This window comes from Euprymna scolopes, chromosome 22, assembly GCF_053919585.1.
Source record: "Euprymna scolopes isolate OS-2025 chromosome 22, ASM5391958v1, whole genome shotgun sequence".
In the NCBI taxonomy this organism is placed as follows: domain Eukaryota; kingdom Metazoa; phylum Mollusca; class Cephalopoda; order Sepiida; family Sepiolidae; genus Euprymna; species Euprymna scolopes.
Window position 1 is genome coordinate 105,748,122 of NC_136503.1, and position 20,956 is coordinate 105,769,077.

General features: G+C 34.6%; 1 protein-coding gene across 4 annotated transcripts in view; it reads right to left on the reverse strand.

Annotated features, from left to right (window-relative positions):
- Positions 1-271: 271 nt before the first annotated feature.
- LOC145243622 (protein broad-minded-like) overlaps positions 272-20,956 on the reverse strand; it is a 403,332-nt gene continuing 382,647 nt past the window's right edge. For all 4 annotated transcript variants that reach the window (XM_080106643.1, XM_080106646.1, XM_080106644.1 and 1 more), the window contains 5 exons: positions 18,039-18,184; positions 13,085-13,239; positions 7,431-7,571; positions 1,953-2,141; positions 272-472 (listed from right to left, as the gene is read on the reverse strand). In XM_080106643.1, coding sequence (XP_079962769.1) covers positions 365-472; positions 1,953-2,141; positions 7,431-7,571; positions 13,085-13,239; positions 18,039-18,184 — 739 coding nt within the window. In that variant the 3' untranslated portion in view covers positions 272-364. The remainder of the gene's footprint in view (positions 473-1,952; positions 2,142-7,430; positions 7,572-13,084; positions 13,240-18,038; positions 18,185-20,956) is intronic.

Genomic DNA, 20,956 nt, shown 5'->3' on the forward strand with positions numbered 1-20,956 from the left:
AAATTAGTATACATTCCAAAAATTATGAAAAACTGATCCGGTAGATGTGTTAGTTCTGTTTAATTTATATGATTTCTGGGATATCGTGTTTTCGTTTTCTCATAAGTACATATACCTTACAGATTTTTCTTGATTTTTCTTTTTTAATGTAAGGGGAATTCTGGGGAAGAACATATTCTTGTTATTAAGAAATAAATTAAGAAATTATTAAGAAATAAATGCGAAAAAAAAAAAATGTTGTAATGTTGAATAATTTTACCTCATAATGTGATTCTCTTAATTTTTCAAACAAAATATTTGAAAAAATATTTATTTGTGAATATACATTCGTCATTTCATTAAAATCAATCAGTTTGTTTCTTCTTCAGGTTATGGCTTGCATTTCAGGCAGGATGATGTCTCTGTAGTTTTTCTGCAATTCTTTCATGTAAGCCAGATGTTCCCCAACATGAAAGCCATTCAGAGCCTCTTCCTGAAATCCAAAAGAAAATGGAACACTCATCTCTGTCGATAAACAATTTGAAGGGAGATAAAGTTATAGTGAGTTTACAAAGTTTTCCATCGTTTCTGAATTTTTGGAGAAAAGGATTGTATAATTCACATTATTTTGATTATTCGGACTACTGTTCTCATCTTGGATGTGATTCAAAATAGTAAACTGAATTGAGTAGTAATAGTATAGTTTCGGCTTCAGATGTGAAAGTAATAGTATTGACTACAGACAGATACCCAATCTCCATTATTAATAGATACCATGAAAAAGTACCTTTCTCTTTTCTTCAGAGACTTTTTTGATAAAAGCAAAAATGCAAGAATTTGTCTGCTTGGAGACTTATTACACACTGATAACAAGTTGACTGAAATACGACGCTGCATCATACTTAAACTCAATATCTTTTTATCAAACAAGGATTTTCATTGCTCATCCAATCATAAGAAAGTAAAAAAAAAAAAAAAAACTGCCCCACAAACTGTGACTCCTTGCTCATCCAATCATAAGAAAAGAAAAAATAAAAAAAAATGCCCCCCAAACTGTGACTCCTTGCTCATCCAATCATAAGAAAATAAAAAAAAAAATGCCCCACAAACTGTGACTCCTTGCTCATCCAATCATAAGAAAATAAAAAAATAAAAAAAATGCCCCACAAACTGTGACTCCTTGCTCATCCAATCATAAGAAAATAAAAAAATAAAAAAAATGCCCCACAAACTGTGACTCCTTGCTCATCCAATCATAGGAAAATAAAAAAATAAAAAAAATGCCCCCCAAACTGTGACTCCTTGCTCATCCAATCATAAGAAAGTAAAAAAAAAATGCCCCACAAACTGTGACTCGTTGCTCATCCAATCGTCAAAAAGTAAAAAAAAAAAAAAAGAATGCCCCACAAACTGTGACTCCTTGCTCATCACATCATAAGAAAATAATAATAATAAAAAAAATGCCCCACAAACTGACTCCTTGCTCATCCAATCATAAGAAAGTAAAAAAAAAAAATGCCCCACAAACTGTGAGTGACTCACAAAACTTGACTCAAGCAAAATTTATCATACTCGCTACTAATTATGGGATTTGAAGAATAGGAATATAAAAGAAAGATGGCATTAAAAATATGAACAAACTTTTTGGCCAAAAATTAATTCTCATCAAATATTGAAACATGCTAATTTGAAATATGATGCTGCATCATATTTAAACTCAACATCTTTTTATCAAACAAGGATTTTCATTGCTTGTTCAATCATAAGAAACTGATTGAATCACAAAACTTACCTCAAGTACGATTTATCATATTCGCTACACCAAATAGAATTAGAACATAAACCGATCTATTCAAAAATTGTTAGTGTCGAAAAAACTGACACTAACAAAATAACAAACGTTTTGGCAACTAAATATTTTTTGTTTCACACTCTAGTGCTTTCACTATAGATTTGAAAATTGTCCGTTTTACCTTGAGGAAAATGTTCAGATCGTGTTGTTGAGTGTGCAGAGCAATGTCCGTGTGAAGGTAACGCAATATGGCCATGCAAACATACACTTGGTAGTCGAGGCCAAGCACGCAGCATACGCAGATGTAGTGCACGATATCGGGCCAGTCCAAATAGTTCCAAAACGCCTGCAGCAGCCATTGCTGACAAATCTGAAAAAGATAAGAAAAATGACACGTGATTATTTATTCAAGCAAAAATATTAGACAGAACTTATTAAACTTAACGAATTCTTGCGGCTTGCAACGCATGAGTTAGAGTACAATACCATCATTTTCAATCTGAAGCCAGATCCACAGCATCTCTCGAGTTTCTTCTTGTTGCAATCAAATCTCTCTCGATTGTCTGTTTCTAGTTTATTTTTTTCCATAAGTGGTCAATTGGAGCATTTGATTGACTAGGGTCAATCTTAGAGTATGTCTGATCCTGCCTGCTGGTTAGTGCAATCTCTGACTTCTTGGTTGATAATTTTATCACTTCATTTGATCCAAAAAAAACTTTAGAATCAAACGCATCGAATAATTAATAATAAATGAACAACAGAAGAATATTTGGTAAAACTTGTCGAGAGCATCTGTTTTCAGGTTGTTTTGAAAATGGAAATTTAAATTTTATTCCATTTTAATCTTTCTTTTTTAAATTATGCGTGCACCAACAAAATCAAAAATTTACCGTTCACATTCGAAATGTCAACTTTTAAAGGTTTTTGGGTATGCCAACAAGGTTGGGGGTGGTTATTCTGAAAGCCGTTCTTAACATGGGGAGTTTGGGAGTGTCTATTCCGAAAACCATTCTTAACATGGTGGAGTTGGGGGGGGGATGTGTATTCCTTAAACCGTTCTTAATATGAGGAGGTTGTAGGCGTTTCTTCCGACAGCTGTTTTTCGTTGTTAGCCTAAACCTATAAAAGTCGACATTTCGAATACGAATGGTGAGTTGGAATCAATGTAAAAAAAATATCAAAGATTTTAACAAAAACTGACTTTGTCATTTTTTGTTAATAAAATTTAATTTTCTTTTTTTTTAGATTGTTGAATTTTATTTTATCGATTACTTTTGATTGTATTGGCGCATGTGCAAGAAAAAAATAAAACGGAACAAAATTTTAATTTCCGTTCCATTTTCCAAACAACTCCAAAACAGAACGCTCTCAACAAGTTTTACCAAACGTTTTTCGCTTGTATATATGATAAGTGAACATATACTACAATAGATACCCAAAAGTTGGAGGTAATACCTGGGAGGATTGTATTATGATAACATATACTACACTAGCACTCCCATGTTTTATCAAAGCAGGACTCACTTTATGTAAGCTGAACTGGCTTCCTCCAAAGGAGAAAAAAAATTTTTTTTTTTTTTTTTAATTTTTTTTTATTACATTTTTACCCCAAACAAGACAAATTGCCACTTTGGTGTAGGGGGCTACTATCAGGGGCAACAACTACTGGGGTACTATGTAGGGATTTGGGCAGCAAGATGTCGATTCACGTTACACTTGAACTTCTGCACGTCAGTACTGTTGGGGAAGCAGGGACCTGGAATGGAATTCCAGAGTCTAGCGGTTCTGGGGAAGAAACTATTGGAGTAAAAAGATCTTTTACATCTAGGGATCTCTACAGTGTAGGGGTGGGATTTAGCAGCCAGTCGGGTTTGTCGAGGGTGCTCACGTCGTGGGGGCACAAGTGCTTGCAGTTCGTCAGAGTATTCATCACTAAAATACTTGTAGAACAGGCAGAGGGATGCAACATTTCGTCGATGGGACAGAGGCTGAAGCTTAGATGCCAGTTCAGGGCCTATCAGGTTTACGACTCTCTTTTGAACCTTGTCAAGGAGCGAGAGACTAGTAGCAGATGCACCAGCCCAGATGTGACAGCAATACTCCATTCATGGGCGAATGGTGGCCTTATAGAGGTACAGGATACTTTCGGGTGTTAGTAGTTTTCTAGCATGGTAGAGAGAGCCCACCTTTTTTGCAGTGGCCCTGGCAATGCCTTCAATGTAATTGTTCCAACTCATGTTTTCTGTGAACGTTAGGCTAAGGAGTTTGAAAGATGTACTCTCAGATAAAGAGTCGTTGGCCATTGCTATAGGTAGTAGAGAGGGTTTCTTGTAATTATTTCATGGGAATACCAAATTCACAAGTGTTTTTCACTTGCTTGCATATTCCGGTTAGGGTAAATGACAACTTTAGGGTTAGTAGTCCTCTCTCTCTCTATATATATATATTTTCCACGGTCAAACATTGCAGACCACAAATTCCATGGTTGGATTTCGTCGCAGTTTACTTGATCTGTGTTAGTTAATAGACTTTCTTGTGTGCGTCACATTTACTTATGTAGCAGGATATTCACCTTGCATGCCAAAGGCTCGGGTTTTAAATTCCGAGTTCGGTTATGTCTAACTGATGAACCCAAATGAGTATGAAACTCGAGTCTTCGACTTCTGGTTTGTTGGCTGTCATGGCTATTGTGAGCTGCGACATTGTTTTACTGGAAATAATTTTATAATCTCTCATATTCTGAAAATATATATATATATAGTGGAAATGGTAATTAATAAAAACTGAAGAAAGTGCTCAATACCGTTGTAGAGCAGATATGCGTTTTATTTTTTAATAAAATGCATATATATATATATATATATATATATATATATATATTAGACATTAGCTCCCCTAGTGAGGAAGTAATGTCTGAGAGGATGGTATCATGACCTTGCTACCCCCTCCCCTGAAAAAAAAAAAAAAAAGGGAAGAGATAATGCCTATGAAGATGGTATTATGACAACAGAACAGATACACTACCCCATCCCCGCCCGAACTGGACACTGAAAAATAATATATCTATTTGAAATAGTAAACTGAATTGAGTATTACATGATAGTAATAGTATAGTTTCGGCTTCAGATGTGGAAGTAATAGTATTGACTACAGGCAGACAGATACCCAATCTCCATTAATAATAGATACCATGAAAAAAATACTGGAAGTTTCTAGAGGAATCTCTTTCTCTTTTCTTCAGAGACTTTTTGGATGTAAAATACATTCAAATACAAAAATAAAAAAAAAAGAAAATCATAATTTGAACACAAGACATCCACATAGGATTCGTCTTTTTTACTTCCCTCTCTCATAGTTGACTGACGGACACTTGTTGAATTTGATATTCCCAGGAAACTTTCTTCTTTAGAAGAAGCTGATTCAACCCACCTAGGGTGAGTACTGCTTCAATACAATCCACGTACTATGCTAGCCCTCCCCCTTGTATCGTTGTCATGATACAATCCTACCAGGTATGAGTTGCCATGCAGAACAGGTAAGAACTCCGCAGCATTTAATCAGCTCTGCAAGGTCTGGAGAAACCAAAAATTTACCTTCAGATCTAAACACAACATCTTATTCACACTGTTTAATGGAAGTGAAAGTTTGCATCTTGAAATCAGTCGAAGAAATTAGACACGTTTCATTTCAAGTGCCTTGGATAGTTTCAAGGGATCAAATGGAATGAATGAATTATCAATCAAGAAATCACAGATTACAGTAACCAACAGGTGGTATCCTGAATAATCTGCAAATGGTCATCTGGATTGGTTTGGACAGACCTTAAGATTGGCTCCAAACAAGTGCTAACATGAACCCTTGATAGAAAAAGAAGGAGAAGAGGGAGAGGGAGACAAAAAATGAACTGAAAATAGAGAATTGAGAAAAATTTGATTGCAACAGGAAGAAACTGCTGTGAATTTGACTCGTGCGTTGCAGGACACGAGAGTTCTTAAGACTAAGTGAGTCTATCTCCTTTCTTGGTCATAACGTCTAACTAAAAATATAATCTGATGGCATATTTTCAGAGCAAACAGTTTGACGTGAAATAAAAGTCTATCAGAAACATCTTTATTTTTATAGTTCACAGGTTTATTTACATTGCCAGAAAATAGAAGTGAATGGTGGCTGTTTAAGTATCCCTACCTCTCCTCATGCTTGGGGATGGAAAAGGGGTGTATCTTCTGACAGTCAAGATATGTCTACTGCAGGGAAAATGCATCAGAAAGAGAAAGGAAGCAGAAATGATCTCTTCTGGCTGTGATGTTATTTTCTTAGATTTGGTCGCGCACAATGGCCAAATGAAGAGTGGACAGTTCACTTTTATCGATTGTAGAAGTTATAATGAACAGAATCCTGGCATTATTTGGATTCTTCAGACTACTGTTCTCATCTTGAGTGTTATTTCAGATGTATGTTATCGACTTCAGAAATGTTCCACAAGGAGCCATGGCATAGTGGATAAAAGTATTTGGTGAAATTCAGTTTGGAGGTTAATAACAGGCACAAGGAGAAATTAATTAAACACATATCTAAGGAAATGGCAGAAACACTAGAGGATGACCTCATATCTGTAGTGGAATGGAGACAAAAATGGATGGTCACATTCAATGTTGCCAAGACTAAGCTTGTTTCCTTCAATAATTACAAGAAACCTTCTCAACCACCAATAGCAATGGCTAAAAACACATTACCTGAAAGTACTTCCTTTAAACTCCTCGGCCTAACGTTCACAAGGAACATGAATTGGAACAGATACATTGAGCGTTGCCAAGGCTGCTGCAAAGGTGGGTTGTCTCTACCGTGCTAGAAAGTTACTTATGCCTGAAAGTATCCTGTGTCTCGGAGTACTGTTGTCATATTTGGGCTAGTGCATCTGCTACTAGTCTCTCACTCCTGGACAGGGTTCAAAAGAGTCGCCAACCTGATGGGTCCTGAACTGTCATCTAAGTTTCAGGCTCTGTCCCATCGACGAAATGTTGCATCTCTCTGCCTGTTCTACAAGTATTTAAATGGTGAATGCTCTGATGAACTACAAGCACTTGTGCCCCCTCGACAAGCAGCTAAATCTCATCCCTACACAGTAGAGATCCCTAGGTGTAAGAAATCCTTCTACTCCAATAGTTTCTTCCCCAGAACTGCTAGACTTTGGAACTTCCCTTCCGGTATTCTGCTTTCCCAACTGTACTGACATGCAGAAGTTCAAGTGTAATGTGAACAGACATCTTATGCGCCTTTCCCTTCATAATATCCCTGCAACTTATGTGCCCGACAGTAGCCCCCTACTTCAAAGTGGCACTTGTTTGGAGCGAAAATTGGAAAAAAAAAAAGGGTTGAAGGTGTGCAACACTTAAAACACAATGATGAATTACTTAGGACTTTTACCCAGTCACGATTGACGGAACGAGAGCATGCTGCTTTCATGGATTAAATAAAGAATTACGTCCAGAATTCTGTGCTGATTCCCAAGAATGTCAGAGTGAAGAAAACTATGAAAATAAAACTGAAGATGAGAACAGCAGTTCAAAGAATCCAAATAATATGAAGAATCTTTGCAATTGTGGAGGGGCGGGGGGGGGGGCGACTGCCTCATTATACAATAGTAATCTGCTTTACCAACCTGTGCTGCAGAGAATCCAGACATCCTAAAAGCCGAAGCTACAAGGGGTAGTTCTATTTGCAGAAGTAAGTCCACCAGGTAGGCTGTCGTTGAGTAAAGCAATGGAGTAGTGATCAATTTTTGTTTCGGTAAATGAGAAATCTTTAAAATAGGAAAAAAAAAAAAAAAAAGATTTGATTATTGTGAAAAAGCAAAACATTCCAAGAATGGATCAATTGGTTAAATGAAACTGTTTCTTTTTTTGACTCCCACTTTCTGTTGTGCAAAAGTTGTTAAATTTACAATAAAAATTTTAAATTAGTTTCTTATAAAATAAACCTAAATACATACATTTGAAATTGGACTATTATCAATATTATCTAAGACAATAAATATAAATCATTTATAAATAATCTATATATCTATAAAAGTGGGAATGTGTATATGTGTGTGTGAGATGACACTTCTCAACCTATATACTCAATGAAGTTTTGATCTACAGACTTCAAAGTTGGTATATAGGATAATCAGATATGTGGAAAACTTTTTAATCAGTCTTCATCCAGAAAAACCTGAGATTTGGGAAAATCGATGTGATCGGTTTTCGTCCGGAAATTTGGCGATTAAGGGGTACAAAGTTCAACGATTTGACCTTTGAGAACTCTACCAAACTCCTCCGACAATTTTGGGTCTAAACACTTGAAATTTTAGATATAGGTTCCTTGGACATGGATCTAACTTAATAACTTGATTTGAGCCCAAAACAAATTTTAAGGGGTCATAATAGGGGTCAAAGTTTTAAAAATTGACCACTTTTTTATTTTTTGCTCAACCTACACCTCCAAATACCCGGGCAACACCGGGCATTCATGCTAGTAATCTATATATCTATAAAAGTGGGAATGTGTGTGTGAGAGAGATGACACTTCTCAACCTATATACTCAATGAAGTTTTGATCTACAGACTTCAAAGTTGGTATATAGGATAATCAGATATGTGGAAAACTTTTTAATCAGTCTTCATCCAGAAAAAAAACGGCTGCTAAGGGGTCCAAATTGAAAAACTAATACGTGGGGGTCGTCAGATTTTTATCTGTTTGCTAACTTTTTCATGAATACAGATGCATGAATGGTTCACAGATTAATTATGTAAAAAATAAGTAGGGTTGAAAATATTTTTTAAAGACTGGCCTAATGGTTATCGTACTTGACTCATTGTCTTTAGTTTTTGGTCTCGATCTCAGCTCGAATATTTTTTTTTTTCTTTTTACTTACAGGAAGTGAACTGTTTAGAAAGAACATAATACTTGCATGCGCGTCTCAGTTTCTATATGAATTAAAATATATTGATGCATATTTTACGACTGGGCAATACCGGGCCGTCTGTTAGTAAATTAATAAAGTATTATATAAAATATTTTTTTATGTTAATTATAACAACATGACTGCAGTATAGTAATATATTAGTATGGCATTGGTAACTATACATTGGAATTCAAAGATGGTATAACTAAAAGAAAACACAATTGTAACTTCGCTTCTGATTTTCAGATTTTGTAATCATGCCCGTATTCCCTTTTTTCTTTTTTTTAAGTTAATGAGTTCCTATTCTTCTGATGTGTGAGGGAAGAATAGATTAAAAAATTGAAATAATTATACTTCTGTGCTACGAAACAGGTGCTGTCAAGAATTGTGGAAAGAAATAAAAGGTAAGATGGCCAACATTTTGAAAAATAAAAGGATTGGTATAAATAAAAAGTGAAAGATAATTGAATAAGCATATTTTTTTCCATAGTAATATCTAGTAATATCTAGTAAGTAATAAATAATGATATTTACAACTAGAAATAAAATAGGCATAAAGTTCCCAAAATTTGTACTACAACTGTCTGCAAGATAAGTAATTTTACCCGTCCTATGATGAGTATTGTTTTAGTTGTAAAATAAATATACATTATTAATATTATTATTATTATGATTATCTTATTATTATTATTATTATGATTATCTTATTATTATTATTATTATGATTATCTTATTATTATTATTATTATGATTATCTTATTATTATTATTATTATTATTATTATTATTATTATTATTATCATGATTATCTTATTATTATTATTATTATTATCATGATTATCTTATTATTATTATTATTATTATCATGATTATCTTATTATTATTATTATTATTATCATTATTATCTTATTATTTATTATTATTATCATTATTATCTTATTATTATTTATTATTATTATTATCATTATTATTATCATCTTATTATTATCTTATTATTATTATTATTATTATTATCTTATTATCTTATTATATTTTTATTACTATAAATCTGAGGAAATCAATGCTTGTTTTACCTGTTATTCACACAAAATACATGTTAAAATATTCCTTGATTTTGCGATTGCGTTATGTTTTAGAAAAATGTTTATATTTAAAATTAGCCGTAATTTTATTCATCAAATCACTTATCTCAAGCTTTGTATAACTTTCACCCTCTCTTATTCACTCGTGTTACTTCTGTTTTAGGTGTATCAGAATTTTTGTAGGAATTTTTGACACTCCTAACACGAAACTGCAAATAAAATATAAAAAACTCGTAATTTCTCTTTTAAAAGTGGGTTGTTTATTTTCTTTATGGATTTTACTTCCAAAATAAACTATTAAGGTTGTTTAAAAAGTAATAGAAATATTTTTTTTTATTTAAAAAAAAAAACAGTAATGAAATTAATTGAATTTTACGAGCTCAGTATTTTTCAATTTTTAAACTTTAAAAATCTAGCAAAGTTTTTCTATTAATTCTATTTTTACAATATTTTCAGGGTCAATGTGAAATTTTATGCTCTTCCAATAAACCGAATATAATATTTTAGACAAACGTTCTTTTTTAAATTCACCCCCCAGCCCCCCACACATTTTGAAATGTCTATTAAAAAGTAAATCATTAATTTACTCACCAACGTTTTATATATCACAAACTGAAGATAAAAGATCAATAAATAATATATTCAAATTTAAAACAAAAAAAGAAGTGTTTTTTTTAGAAATTTACCTGTAAAGTCCGAAGTTTAAAACCTTTTTTTTTTTAATCACGTTTTTTTTTTTTTTTTTTTTTTTTTTTTTTTAATGAAACCTTGGTCCTTACTTCTTTAATTGAAAAACAAATTATGGTTTGAATTACATTTTTCGAGTAGTAATAAGCTTGGAAAGACAGGAGGTCGAATTATTCAACATTTTTCACGAAGTTTCTGACACACCTACTTCTGTTTATGAACAAAGTTAGCGAAACAAACTATAAATTAGAAGATTATAATAATCCGTTATAAACACTAAGAAAATATCCCCACAAGTATTAATACTATTTATCCCATATCTGGAGAGAAATACGAGAGATGAGAGACATGTGATAATAGCCCCCCCTGCATTAGTGCATTGCATTGCATTCCTGCAAGACACTCGCAACGGATACTCGTCATTCTAAAACAACTATCAACAATTTCCCTTACTCTCTATCTGTGGCTAAAACTAAACATAAACGAAGATTTTATTAGCAGAACCCCCACCCCACACACCTGTTGATTATCACATGGTCGTTTCCCTCTCCTATTTAAAAAAAAAAAAAATACCCATTTTTTTTCAAACAAAAACGGCTTAAAAACAATGAACGATGAAAGGGAGATAATTCATGATTCAAAGTCGAACAAAGTTATTTCCCTTGAATTTAAGGATTCATTTTTTTTTTTTTTTGCTTTTTTTTATACCATGAATAATAATATACTTATAAAAGCCCAAGGGCCACTCGAGGATAAAGGTCAAATGAGTGTCGTCTTTTTTTTTTCTTTTTACAAAGGAGTCACCACTTATCAAGGCCCAGAGGTCACTCGAGGATAAGAGTTAAAGAATGTACTACTGTAGTCAATGGGACAATATCGTAATAATCGCTGGTAGTGGAAATTTGGTAAAGTGGAACGGCTCATCGAGAACTTGTTTACATTGGACTTGAAGACGACCATATTGTAGTCAGCTGAAAAGCAGGTAAACAGAAGAGAGTTCCACAGGTGTGCAGTTCTAAGATAGAAGATTTGTTCATGGAATCTATGTTTAGGTTTAGGCACAGATAAAGCATGGGGGAAATTGTTGATAGTGGTTGTAGCTAGACAAGTGTTTCTCGTGAAAGTTTGGCGAAGGGGGACTATAGATTGGAGCTCAGGCGAGCACTTGATATGAAAACAATGATAAAGCAGAGACAGGCTTGCAACGTCTCTTCTTGCAGGTTGCAGGAAAGAAAAAAGGACATCCCCCACTAGCCTACGAATTCTATTTTGAACTCTGTCAAGGCAGGATAAGTTCTTTCTAGCAACTCCTGCCAAGATGTGGCACTAATACTCCATCCTTGGACGTACCTAGCTCTTATATAGATAGAGAATTGCATTGGCAGTGAGGTATCTACTGGATCGATAGAAGGATCCCAGCATTTTTCAAGCGATCTTGGCAACGGATTTGATGTATGTGTTCCATTTAAGATCAGGAGTAAAGGTCAAGCCCAGAAGCTTGTCAAAACATGGAACCTTCCCAAGACGAGAGCCATTCATTTCAACTGATGCCAGATGGGGATCAGAGCGCTGATGATGTAAAGATAGAAGCTTTCTGTCATACTCAAGAATCATTCCGTCAAACTCGGGAATCTTTCTGTCGAACTTTAGAATTTTTTTGTTAAACTCAGGAATCTTTCTGTCAAACTTGGGAATCTTTCTGTCAAACTCAGGAATCTGCATGAAATTTCAAACGGAACCTTTTATTTACTTCATGCTTTTGTACTGTCAGCCATAACTGAATACATAACTGAATACATAACTGAATACATAACCGAATACATAACTGAATACATAACTGAATACATAACTGAATACATAACCGAATACATAACCGAATACATAACTGAATACATAACCGAATACATAACCGAATACATAACCGAATACATAACTGAATACATAACCGAATACATAACTGAATACATAACTGAATACATAACTGAATACATAACTGAATACATAACCGAATACATAACTGAATACATAACCGAATACATAACCGAATACATAACTGAATACATAACTGAATACATAACTGAATACATAACCGAATACATAACCGAATACATAACCGAATACATAACTGAATACATAACCGAATACATAACTGAATACATAACCGAATACATAACTGAATACATAACCGAATACATAACCGAATACATAATTGAATACATAACTGAATACATAACTGAATACATAACCGAATACATAACTGAATACATAACCGAATACATAACCGAATACATAACTGAATACATAACTGAATACATAACTGAATACAGGTGCTAAGTAAGAGTTTGACAGGAAGATTCCCAAGTTCGACAAGATACAATTGAAGAAAATCGGAGGTTACAGATGAGAACAGTAGTCTGAAAAATCCAAATAATACAAATAACGAATCCACATCTCAAAAATTCAGAAACGCAAAACCTGTTTGTTTTTTAAAATAAAATAAAATTTTTTAATCTCTTTCCGGTCACTTTTTTAAAAAAATTTTTCACCCCCCCCCCCTTCTTCCGTCCTGGTCTAAGTGTGGATTCAACAATTCCTAACTCACCAAAGATGGAAGACATGCCGGCCAGATGAAAGTGGAGATAGGCAAGCATGACAGTTTGGACAACAGTCTCCATGCTTTGTCTTTGTTTCCGTTATAAATCAGGAAGATTGTGGCAGAGAACCAATCAAATCCAGGATAATATTCCATCGGAAATTCTGAGAAAAAGACTTTAAGGAGAAATTAACACAAACTTATAGGGAAAAAGTACAGTAGTACCCCACGATACGACATTAATCTGTTCTGGGGTTGGAATCGTGAGGTGAAATCGCTGTATGGCTGGGCCTAAGCAAAATTTTAAACAGTACATATTAAGAATTAGTAACAAAATACAGTACAGTATATAATACACATGTATATAATCAAATAACATTATCAATAACACGGTGAGGCCGGTAAAATAATGTAGCCAGGGTTCGGAAAAACATTGTATTCCACCTCGTAAACTGAAAAAACAACATATTCCTGGGTTCTAATGGGTGTATAGATTGTAAAATGTAGAATCAAAATTGGGAATCAAGAAACTCTAAACTATTTAAGGTATCGGTATCGGAGAAAATTGTTATTACTTTCCAATACCAAAAAACGATTCATTTGGTTTGTTTTTGTTTAAAACTTAATTTTTCATTGTTGCTACTAAAGATAAAATGGTAAATGTGTATTGGTTTTAAGCTACAAACAAAATTAAAATGTATAGATCAACCACAAAAGTATATTTTTATGTACATAGAAATATATATCATAGATTTTCACAGTAAACTAAAGAAAAACAACTCTGTAAATAAATATTTAGTGATTTTAAAAAAATCGGAATTGGTAACTGTATCAGAATCAGGAAAAATTTTGGAATCGTCCCATCACTAATATATTTATCACTCTTTTGGTTTTCTTTTACAAACTATGTGAGAATGTATATATATATATATATATCCAACTTTTTTTCTTTAAGAAAGCAGGACAAAAATATGTCAGAGAAATATAAACAGAAACTGAAGTGCACTGTATGTGGCAGATAACCTTTGCTGGTTTTGTAAATCATCTGCAATCACACAATCAAAGATAGGAACGACAGTCTTATGAGGAGCACACCTGGCAACACTAAGTTGTCATATTTGTGGTCTGACACGACATTTGAGGATTCACAATATTATCATGCAATCACCTTTACAAGAAGGAAAGTTTTTATGTCACATATGTGTATTTTCATGTAGGACTAAAGCTGGGTTAAAAAGTCACCTACGTCACATTCTAGGTTAAAGATATTCAACAATAAAAACCATTAAATTTAACAAGGCTGTTGATATTGCTTAATAAAAAGAGCAAGATATCATTTTATTCAATTCAGGTAAACAAAATTACCATAAGTCACAACAATAAATCTACTGTTTCAATCTAAAAAGATTCCATCAGGCGACCATAGCCCCTGGTCTTCATTGAGGCAAGTTTTATAATGAAAAGAAAAATATAAAAGAAACATTTGAAAGGCTTTTTTTTTAAATTAATAATTTCTAATGTGGGCATTTAGGAACATATGTTGGGGTTACTAGGAGAGAGGGAATGGGGTTTAATCAGCAACCACGACACAATTAAGAAGAAAGATGAACACTGGAGGCTATGATTGGCTGATGAAATCTCTTTAGATTGAAACAGTAGATTTATCGTTGTGACCAATGGTAATTTTGTTTACCTAAATTGAATAATATATATATATCTACACTGAATATTCTGCGTTTCATCCACTCTAGGACTCCTCAGGCTGAAGAGTCCTAGAGTGGATGAAACGCGGAATATTCAGTGTAGCTTAATCGCCATATATATTTTATAAATTACTAACTAGCTCTACCTACGTATTGAGCACTTTTAAAGTAAATACTTAAAGTTTACGCATAAATCTATACTTTCGTATATTAATTTTATGTGAGTAAATTAAGTACTTTATATATATATATATATATATATATATTGGATATTTGTCGTCTGAGAGACCAATCTTTTTAACGATACCAATTTTGTCAGCGTTCGTCGCATCCGTCGAAAGTTTTCGGGAAGATACACACACACACATTTTACCCTTTATATATAGATTTTCACACAGGTTCCATCATTATATTTTCTACATTCATTTTTAGTATTTGAGTCTCAATCATTCGAGCTATAAATTTTTTTTTTATTTGTTAAATGAGTCGGTCATCTACATAGAACTCACAAAGATTGCGCCTCAGAATTGTCTGAATTTTATTAAGTCCTCCTCGTTAGTCTCCGTAAATTTGCAGGTGTTTAACCCCGACACCAAAAACAGCAAGGCTTAGAGGTCACGTGCAAAATCGAGGAAGTTTTTTTGTTTTTTTACCCTAAACAAGGTGTATTGCCACTTGGACATAGGAGGTTACTATATAGGATCATGTCTAACAGGAAACTGTGGGGAGTTGAGTAGCAAGATTGTTCATATTACATTTCAACTTCTGCATGTCAGTACAGTTATAGAAGCAGGAAACAGGGAGGGAATTCCAAAGTTTAGCAGTACTAAGGAAAAAAAAACTACTAGAGGGACCTCTACAGTAAACATGGAGGATTTTGCTGTTTGTCGGGTTAGTCGGAAGTATTTACATTGAGGGGGACACAAGTACTAAGAGTTCATCAGAACATTAAAGTGCTATTTTGAACCCTATCTAAGCATGGTAGATGCACCAGTCCAGATGTGGCAACAATACCCGATGCATGGGCGAAGGGTTGCTCTGTAAAGATACAGGTGGTAGTAGTTTTCTGGCATGGTAAAGAGAACCCACCTTTCCGCAGCAGCCTTGGCAATATCCTCAATGTATTTATTCCAATTCATGTTGCATGTGAATGTTAAGCCAAGGAGTTTGAACAATGAGCTTTCATGTAGGGTGTTATTTGTCACTACAATCGGTGGTTGAGAATGATTTTTGTAATTGTTAAAGAAACAAGTGAAGCATGCATAGTCCCCCGTGAGTGCATATTGAACGAGGCATAAAAAAGTGAATAAGTTCAGCATTCCTCCCCCCCCCCCCACATTTAGCCCCAAAAGTCTCCAGGGGACGTCAAATCCTGGTGAAAATGAACAATCGGTGCAGTTTTAGGCCTTAACATATGTAAATTTGAGTTCAGCACCATGCAAAACTGCTAAATAGACATACACAGAAAATTTTGGACAAATATGGTAAAATAGTCCCAAAAATGGAGTTCTTTTAGTAGCCCTAAAAGTGCCCCTGGGGCACACCCAAGAGTTATCATGAAGTACAAACAAAATTATATAGAAATCAGTTAGTTACAACTTTTCAGAAAGTTTTATAAAAATCCAAGGCATCAATTATTTTTAAAAAGTACAAAAGTGTCAATTTTAGCCATTTTAACCCGAAAGACACCCCTAGGGGGGCAACCGGAGTTTTCCTGGAAAATCCGTTCTGTTACTTTTTTACTCATATCATGTTTAATGTTTGTGCAAAATTTTAAAAAATTCCAAGACGTAGTTATTGAGAAAAGTGCAGACGGAGGAACAGACGAACGGACAAGGGTGAATTTACAGGTCCACCCCCACTTTTGCCGGGGGACAAAAAAAGGCTTAGTCTTAGTTTTAGCACAAAAAGGAATGAAGCAATGTTGTCGCACTTATTGATTTGTAGTTCTGTGTCTAAAAATGTCTTTACTTTACAGAGGCCGAGATGACCAGAATGTGACAGATCCTGATGCTGACTTCTAAATGTTCACTGGATCCCTGTTAGAACAGAAGCCAAAGAGAACATTTAAACTTTTTTCTTTTTTTGCATGAAGTTATGGTGCTTGTGTCGTTTTGGTATCGCACTATTTTTGAATAGTTTTTTCAGGTTAAATTCAAATTTCATGTCTTTTTTTTTTTTTTTTTTTTATAAATTGTTAGGTGGAAGCACAGAATAGTTAGAAAACACCCTCCGCTCCCCATGTTAAGAATGGCTTTCAAAATAAAAACATTATTTCAGCGTAGTACCAAAAATATCAGGTTGTTGCCTAAGTTCCCGCTGTTTCATAAAAATTTATTGTTCTAAACCGTTTTGCTATTTGGTAAAGTATTATATATCATTATGTTCTTATTTGTCATACGCAGAGGCAGAGGCGACCAGAGTGCAACAGATCCTGATGTCGATTCCTCGATGTTCACTGGATCCCTGTCAGCCAGTTACCTCTGACACTACCATGTCTAAACCTCACCTCTATCACACATTAGGTTTGGTTTTGGTTGTTTTCCTTTACGGCATATCACCCCTTTTTGGTTATTTAATGCCGAATATAGTAAGTAAAAAAAAGTTTTTAATGTTTAAAGTTCTTTATATCTTTAAATATTTATTAATGGAGTTGTTTTTTTTTTTTGCAGCATATCAACTGTTTTCGGATTATTTAATGCCAAATCCAGTAAATTTGGAAAAAGGATTTTTTATGCTTTGAGTTTCTTTATGCTTTCAAATATTTATGGTGTCTGGATTGACTATCTATATGTTTTGTAGAGGAAAATTGTTTTTATTTTTGACTTTGTGATCAAGTTGTGCAAAGAAACAACAGCAAAAAACAAAAACAAAATAATAATATTAATGTTTGGTGCATTTTAGGTCAAAAAGTCTGAACTTTAAGGAACAAGGATCCTTTTGCTGCCAAGAATTTCTGATTTATTTCATCGGTCAGTAAAGAATCCATCCATCCATAGCCTTGAGCCCCTAAGGAGCATAGGCCATCTACAACTTTGTAGATGTTTTTGTAGTGACTGAGTTCTTTTTACGGGATGAGAGTGCTGGCCCCACGCCTAACCTTTCCAGAAGGTACATACAGCACTTAGCCTTCCCAAATGGTCACCTATCTGGTACTGGCAAGACTCAACGTTGCTTAACTTCGGTGATCTGGCGAGAACCGGTGTGTCAACGTGATTGTGCCGTACCCAGTAAAGAATGGACAATTAATAAAAGGATACTTGGTCTCTGGTCCTTGTCCAGCGGCTCCTTCTCTCTGGCGTGTTGTGGTGGCTGCAAGAGGTGGGCACTGGTGAGTTGAAGCAGTTGACCCAGTTCGTCAAAATGGTCAACTTCTTTGGACAACAATCCAAGCCGTTCTCCATATCTACAAAAAAAAAAAAATTCAATTCTTCCAAGACTAAGCTTGTTTCTTCAAATAATTACAAAAAACATTCTCAACCACTGATAGCCATGGCTAATAATACACTAACTGAAAGTTCTTTGTTCAAACTCCTTGGCTTGATATTCACAGACAACATGAATTGAAAGAAATACTTTGAGGACATAGTCAAGGCTGCTGCAGAGAAGGTGGGCTCCCTCTACCGTGCTAGAAAATTACTCACACCTGAGAGTATCATCTATCTCTACAAGGCCACCATTCGCTCGTGCATGGAATATTGCGCCTACATTTTCCACTAGTCTCTTGCTTTTTGACAGGGTCCAAAAAGAGTCTCCAACCTCTGTCCCATCACCGAAATATTGCATCCTTGTGCCTGTTTTACAAGTATTCTAATGGAATGTGCTCCAACAAACTCAAGCCACATGTACAAGCAGCAAAATTCCACCCTTTCAAATGTTGAGATCCCTAGATGCCGGAAAGCCTTCTACTCCAATAGTTTCTTCCACCGGACTGCTAGACTTTGGAATTCCCTTCCTGGTACCTGCTTCCCTGACTGTACTGACATGAAGAAGCTCAAGTGTAATGCAAACAGATATCTTGCTGCTCAACTCTCTACATAGTTTTCCTGGAGATTTGGTCCCAAATAGTAGCTCCTTACATCCAAGTGCCCTGTTTGGGGTAAAATAACAGTAATATATATATATATATATATATATATATATAAATGACAAAAAGTCTATATTCCAAGATATTGTTCATCTTACCATTTATATTATTCTTTCATCATGTTAAAATGTTCCATTTTTTACAGTACCTGTTTTGTAGCGCAGAATCAATTGTATTAATTTATGAATATATTCCGCTTTTATCTAACTGAGAATAATCTGAGCTCCAATATCTGGTTCCCCCTTGCCAATCTTTTGTGAAAAACACCCGTCTAGCTGAAACCACTGTCAATAATTTTCCCCATTCTTTATCTGTGCCTAAATCAAAATGTAGATTCCACGAACAAAGCTTCTTTCTTAGAACTGCACGCCTGTGGAACTCTCTTCTGTTTGCCTATTTCCCACCTGACTACAACTTGGATGTCTTCAAGTCCAACATAAACAAATTCCTGATGAACCGCCCCCTTAATAAAGACACTTTATCAAATCTCCAATACTAACGATTACTACGATACTATCCCATTGATTACTGTACACGCAATAACCCTTATCCCCGAGTGGCTTCCGGGCGTTGATAAGTGGTGACTCCCATGTAAAAAATATATATATATATATATATATATATATATTAATTTTGCTGAGTGATGGGTTAGTCAGATGGATTTACATCGAGGGGGGCATCAGTGCAGCAATTTCATTGGAACATATTCCATTAAAACATAGGGATACAGCACTGTGGTGATGGGATAGTGGATGGAGCTTGGTAGACTGTGGAGTTTCTTCTTTTTTTAAAGAAAGTAAAGACTAGTGGCTGATGCTCCAACCCAAGTGTGACAACAATACTCCATGCATGAATGAATGACGGTTTTGTAGAAATATAGGATTTCTAGCTTGGTAGAGGGAACCTACCTTCCTTGCAGCAATCACAGCCTTGGCAAATTCAAGTCTAACTGTTTAATTATTTGTTTCATTCACCCTTTCCCAATTTTTTTCATAGAAATCGCTTGAGACAAAGCATAAAGCAACTTAACGTAAGGAGCTAACAAGAACAAAAGATGATTATCACAAAGGCAAGAGATGAAAAGACCAAGGCTGGAGTTAGGAGGAAAACAGGGAACTTGCAGACATTGGAAAGAAGCTACTGGAATAGGAAGCTGTATTAAAATAAGATATCGAAACAGTAAACTGTATGAAGACCACTAGACCAACGAGTCAAACGACCTGGAACAAAGGAAGCAGAGAATAAATCAGACAATTCTGAAGAGCACACATCATAATAATATTTCTAAAAAAAACTGAGACCAGCAACATCACGTCTGTGAGAGAAAGGTTAAAGTGAAGAAAAAAAGAGTCGGGCCAATCAAATTACAGATAGGTTTGTGCACCTTATCTGCAATGGGACAGAGATTTACCAACCCAAATATGACGACAATACTCCATAAATGGTCTGATAGTAGATTTGTAGAGATAGCGAATAATCTCAAGTGTGAGAAATTGTTTAGAGCGATAGAGAGAACCGATTTTATGAGAAGCAGAAAGAGCAACGGATTTAATAGTAAATGGACTCCAAAAAAGGTTTGATGAGAAAGAAGGACCAAAAAGTTTTAGAGTCGATTTTTCATCAAGAGCAGAACCATCCACCAGAATTTCGGAGAGAAAAAGAAACACATCTATGATTGAAAGATAGGAGCTCAGTCGTAGTTAAATTAAACAAGCCACTTTGTATCCCAATTCATAACTGAACCCAAATCAACTGTATATTTCAATGGAGGCAGATGGACAAGAAGCAATACCAGAATAGAAGGTGATATCATCAGCATAAACGTTTATTTTTCAAATAGTATTCAGTGTTGGACCTAGAATAGATCCCCGAGGAACGCCGCTATTGATAGGAAAATAAAATAAAAAGACACCATCCAGAGCTACTCGCAAACTTGGATGAGAAAGAAAAGAAACTTCTTAAATTATTCAGGCGAACAGTAAGAGTGTCGTAGCAGAGTCAAAACTGTTTGCAAATCGTCCGAGCGCACAGATTAAAGCTATAGGGCTAAGATTTTTATACTATTTCAAGTTCAAAATGATAATAATCAAT